Genomic DNA, 6,000 nt, shown 5'->3' with positions numbered 1-6,000 from the left:
AAACAACAACTTCAATACTGAATGATCATCGTCCAACAACAGACACAAACTACTTCACTGTTTTTACTGCCTCACTGTGAATCGAGTAATTTATTTGAGATATAAATTCTACGTTTTATTTATTTTCGTCCCGTGAAATGTTCCTTGTAAATATTGATATGTCTAACAACTATTTTTATATTTCTTTTATACTGCTATTTATAATAAAATATTCAAAAATGCCCTCATGTTTTTGTTAGCATTGTGTCCTGTTATGGCAGCTCAATCTTCTCTCCATCATGCAGGCAGATATTCATTATGGTCTGCATGTTGTTATTCACAGTGGAACCACACAATCACAGGAACGGCTGTGTTTATTCATAATATGCACAATAAAGCACAAAGATACACATTTGAAACAAGCCGCAGGTCTTCCTGTTTGAGTTTTGTTAAACTGTGTTGCAGTTGCCATGGCAACTCAATATGAGATGGAGTGAAAACTGTTTGTGCTGCTGTTACGCACTAACTAGCCACATCAGAGATGGTTCTGACATGCAGGGTAACATTATATGGAGATTCATTTGCTAGGCTTCGTATATCAATAAAATGTTAATGCACCATCCAAACACACACACTTTTTATGAAAATGTTTGTTGTTTTCTGTCCGTTAAGAGTTTTTAAACCACAGTGTCTTCAATTTTCACTCAAGAGCAACACTTAAGCTGTAATGATCTGACATTTTATTGAAGTAATTACTGACACTGACTGATGTGAAAGGACTGATCATTTGCATATATTAATTCCTTGACCTGATCTTGCACTTCCAGCTCAACATCTCACAGAAATTGCCAGATTAAAGTTATAACCCTTTATACTTTACTTAATTATATTATTATAGTATAGTCATTATTTAGTGTAATACCTTCACATGAACATGATTATGAAATCAAAATGAATCATCACCATTAGTGTTCATTTTGTCACCCATTTATTTTAATTAAGTCTTAGTCTTGTTTCAAATGCCCTCAAGTCATATTTAGACATCAATAAAAACGTACCATTTTTAGTAGTCAAGTTTTAAAAGACTAAACGTCTTGTCCTTTTAGTCTAGTTTAATTTAAAAGAGAACTTGAGGTATCTTAGTCAAGTTTGTCATCAAAATATTTGAGATTATATTTGATTATCATTTTAGTCAAATACAGTAGTGTTTCACACATGTCATATATTGATTAAACGTCATAATTACCTGAATAAAATGCACTTGTTGAATGCTTCAATGCAGCTTTGATTAAAGTGTCTGCTTTGCTGATTCAAGAGACACATTTGTGTGTGATGAACTTGTTCTGACTTTAGTGTTTTTATTTAACTATTTTTATATTTCTTTTATACTGCTATTTATAATAACATATTCAAAAATGCCCTCATGTTTTTGTTATCATTGTGTCCTGTTATGGTAGTATTTTTATTTTGAACCAGCACAATTCAAAAGCTGGGGCTCAGGCAGAACTCTTCTCGTCTTGCTCCGTGTAGTTTTGTGTTGCAGCAACAGCACGCACCGAAGATAAAGCTGCTGCTCATTTGAAATATTTTGAAGGCGCAACAGCTGGATATCTGTCTCCTGGTTATGTTGACGACAATAAAGACAGATTAGTTTTTATTTCATGCAAAACAAATTGAGTCTCGTCTTTTCCGTCAACAATAATTCATGTTATTAAAGTCTTAGTCAGTCATCTGACAAAATGAACACTGATGAAAAGTTGAAATGTAGCCTCCCTTATGTCCCACACACACTTTCACATCATTGTTATTAATATTACCAAGCTATTCATTAGTGATTACAATAGACATAAGATGGTAATGCCATAGTAGTACGACACAATTATTACCATGCTATTACCGTATTGCTACTGTACTGTACATGTTATTATTTTTTATTATAGTATACATTAGAACTACTAATAATAATAAGAAGAATATTTGCTAATTTAGCTTTGATATAATTGTAATCTAAATTTTAATTGGAGTTTGGTCACAGGCAGAAAGAGAGACACAACTTATTCCTAAGGTGTGTGAATATTACTGTAATTATACTGCAAGAGGAAAAACACATGGTGGCTCAAGTCACATTACTAACTCAGAGACAGAGGCAAAAGCCTTTGCCATTACAACAACTTCCTGTCAAGGTGGGCAGCATTTGAGTCAAGCAGACCAGAGATCAGCCTCTCCCACAGGATATCTAGTTTATTTAGTGTATCTTTGTTAATGTGGCTCAGCAAACACAGCGAGTTCCATGGCACCGCTAAGTCTAGACAAAAGATGAATGATCCCTCTCTGCTCTTTTCCCCCTTGCTCTCACCTAAGGCCCTAATTACCCCCTAAAGCCAACGGAGAGAGGGCTTTAATATTCATAGGGAAGTGTGGATCTGCATATCAGGCTGGAGAATTAGGCCCGTGTGTTTAGTTTGCCACATACATGCAGTTCATTTGATATGCAAGCAGCAAGCCTTAGACAAAGCCTAATATACTCACTTAGGTCTTTCATCACAGCAAAGCTAATAAACTCCCCGGGCTAAGAGGGTTCAGGATGAAAGGGTTCACACTGCGGTGCTGATTATTCACTCATTACATGTGAGTAAACACTGTCAGAGCTAATGTGGATTAAGAGAAGGAAAATCCTCTCCATCATCAGCCTGGGAGGGAAAAAATATAGTTGACAGCTGGGGAAATCAATGATGCAAAAATAATTAAAAGATAACAGTTTATAATTTGATATAGAGGAAGAATAAGAAAAACACTTGCCAATAAGGCAAAAAAAATCATAAATGTAATAAATATTTAGCCGGAACAATTAATACTAATTAAAAACAAAAACAGAGGATCAAATCCGTACAAGCTGTGAAATCTAATCACTTTTTAAAATGTTAGAAAGGAAGGAGTCACCCTATTTCTAAATGAGATTATGAACACTTAACTTTTACTTACGTGATCTGTAAATTACAGAGCAACAGTTGGGGGGGAAATCAATGTAATACAAAAACAATGACAGAAATTTAAATGTTGAGTTGTTTAAGTGACTTAAAGTGAATTTAAAGAAAGTAAGATGGGGGTTCGAAGATCACTGTGGGAACAAGTCGGGTCAGCTGTCATGTGCGGTGTCACCTCACACACTTTCCTGCTCTAGAAAAACAAGGAAAATGGGAACTAAAACTAAACCTATTTCACTAAGAGTTCAGCAACTTGTGTCTTTGGGAGACTTTTATTCTGACTTTGGATAGTTTGTCCGACAAGACTCTCTTTTCTTCTTCTTCTTCTTCCACTTCTTCTTTGCATAATTGCATAAGTCAGTCGGCGGAGCGCTGGCTGTGCGAGACCGATTCACACGTCTCCAATTATGGGCTTCAGCAGGAGTCAAATGTGACACGGTGGTTTGTGGGAATGCTGCCCGCGACTCACATCCACAGTCCACACCTGACGCTCAAATCCACTGACTTCTCATTCTCATAGAGAATCCAACGATGAGGAGACAACATTAAAAAACACATGTATCTGTATAAAAACAATATTAATAGCATGAAAAATATTTGCATCTATGTGCAGTTTAAATTGTTATTTTTGACATCAGTTGATGACAATAAAATGATTCTACCACAAACCCCAACTGGAGGTCTGAATGACATAAATACATAATGGATATATAATGTGCTTGGCAGTTTTTATGGATACCGCTCATTCTTGCTGTCATGGAGGATGCAGGTTCCCAGACCATGTGAAGTTGACCTCTGTCCAGAGGACGAGGTGTAAACTCCTCACACTTCACACCTCACACCTCCTCACAGCTGCCCTGGCACACTTATCCAGCCTGACCTCGCAGGGATTCAGATAGAGTAAATGCTCTTAAATGTTGTCAAATTATGTTCAGAGTCACACTTAACAACCTCAATACAGTTATATGACACAGATTTTGACATAGCCTTGGTCAGTGTGTTTGACTGAAGACTGAAATAATCGTTTTTCTTAATTAATTGAATATTGAGAGCTGATTGAGCATTACAAATTGATAGTGTGCAGACATAAGTGGACATGTCCTGTAACAGATCTATTGGCAGTTGGTGACTCATTGAATTTCCATGAAAATTCCTCAGGTTGAGGGCCAGACCTCAGATGAAACCACTGTCACGGCAGGGTCGTGTTCCCAGGTCGCAGGAGTGTGCAGCCTGAGTTTTCCTACTTTATGATAATCGTGCAAGCTGTCAGGTCACACCTTGTCCTGGAGCTGGCCCGTTTCCCATGGGACCCCCTGGCCTACGTGTCAGCCCTGCTCCCAGAGCTTCTCAGGACCTGAGGAGGCTGCTGGAGGTGCAACATCACACCTCCCAGCACATATATGGAGCAGCCTCCCTAATCCTCCTCACTAGTCTCTGACTGCTTCACCAGCAACACACTCAAGGAAGATCCTACAACCACAGCAGCAACTACCAAAACTACAACATCAGCCATGGAGATGTCCTTCTGTGCTCCTCTCCAGCTCCAGGACAATTGTTTCCTGTTTGACTGTGAGTCCCTGCTGGAGAAATCTTACAATCCTGTGGCCTATGATCCAGCCTCAGACCCTGGTTACTTCAGCGCAGGCAGTAGTCTGTCTCCCACCTCGTCTGTGGACTCTTTTTGCTTCTCCCCGACTGCCATCCAGGCGGCCGGAAATGAACAAGATGCCCTTGAGCGCTTCATCTTCAGCGGCTCAGAAGCACCTTGCGATTCTTACAAGACACAGACTCTGCCCTACTCGAGGTCCTCCACATCCACATCTACATCCACAGCCACCTCCGCCACAAAGAGGTCAAGGTCCAGGTATCCGGGGAAGAAACGCGAGACAGCCAGCGAGAGGGAGAAGCTGAGGATGAGGGATCTGACCAAGGCTCTTCAACATCTCAGGACATACCTCCCAAACTCAGTGGCTCCTGCAGGACAGACCCTGACCAAGATCGAGACCCTGCGCCTCACCATCCGCTACATCTCCCACCTGTCAGCTCAGCTGGGCCTCAGTGAGGAGGTGCTGGAGACGAGGAGCTCGCCGGGCTTTATGGAGCAGCCTCAGACCCTCAGCCAGTTTCTGGGTCAGCCAACAGCCTGCAACAGTCCTCAGGAGTTTAGCTGTAACAGAATGAGCACGACCCAGCAGTCCCCTCTGCAGCACATATATCAGGTATGTTCAATCATGGCTTTCGATATTTTAATGTCAAATTTAAGATAAACAGTTCCTTGACATCACTAAATCTGAATGACCTCTTAACCAAAAATCTGTTCTGTGTCACCAGGTTTCCAGTGAAGGTGGCTTCACCAGCGAGCAGCATTGGATGCCACAGCAACAACTTCAAAATGTCACTTTCCCCGGACAGTGCTGACTGAGACATATGACTGACCGTCCACACCAGTATATTCATTGCAACAATGATCTTGAACACAGTTTATGGACAATGCTTCTACATTTTGTTATTTTGAACAAAATATATGTCTGTCGTTTTGTTTTTTCTATATAAATATGTGTATTTATTGATTTTTTATACTGTGATCTGAATAAATTAATATCCATAATAATCACTGGGTTTGTGGTTGCATTTTAGTTTAGCCACCCACAGTATACACATGAGTGTATATAGAGTGTGAGCAGACGCATGCGTAACTCCACTTCCTTACACAAACATAGCAGCTGTCAGCAGGGGCTGTCAGCGTTAAACAGGGATCACATCCCCTCTAAAGTCTTTAAGGAAAGACCCCCACTGTGGGAGGTGACAGCTGAACTGGGAGCTCTTAATTGGCACCTTTTCTATCCGGTTTCAACCGGTCAGATGTTTGAGATCCCTCCAAAAAAAAAAAAAAAGCAACTCATGATTAATACCTGGCCCTGTACTGATTTTGGACACTTGATTCATAATGCCCTCATCCCACCTCTGTTAGGTTTGGATCCAAATACATGACTTTAAATATGGTTATAAACTATGTCAGGCTGTGATGGAAGAAGGC

The 6,000-nt window shown here is 40.0% G+C and overlaps 1 protein-coding gene across 1 annotated transcript; it reads left to right on the top strand.

Moving 5' to 3' along the window:
- Positions 1-4,461: 4,461 nt before the first annotated feature.
- mespaa (mesoderm posterior aa) lies at positions 4,462-5,381 on the top strand. Its single transcript, XM_044030820.1, has 2 exons — positions 4,462-5,182; positions 5,295-5,381. The coding sequence occupies exons 1-2, from the start codon at positions 4,475-4,477 to the stop codon at positions 5,379-5,381; spliced, it is 795 nt and encodes a 264-aa protein (XP_043886755.1). The 5' UTR covers positions 4,462-4,474.
- The last annotated feature ends 619 nt before the right edge of the window (positions 5,382-6,000 follow it).

Source organism: Solea senegalensis, linkage group LG7 (assembly GCF_019176455.1).
Source record: "Solea senegalensis isolate Sse05_10M linkage group LG7, IFAPA_SoseM_1, whole genome shotgun sequence".
Taxonomy (NCBI): domain Eukaryota; kingdom Metazoa; phylum Chordata; class Actinopteri; order Pleuronectiformes; family Soleidae; genus Solea; species Solea senegalensis.
This window is presented reverse-complemented; position numbering and strand designations above follow the sequence as displayed.

Coding starts and splice junctions, on each gene's coding strand:
- mespaa (XM_044030820.1), top strand. CDS start 4,475: ATGGAGATGTCCTTCTGTGCTCCTCTCCAGCTCCAGGACAATTGTTTC. Junction 5,183..5,294: donor CTCTGCAGCACATATATCAG/GTATGTTCAATC, acceptor CTGTGTCACCAG/GTTTCCAGTGAAGGTGGCTT.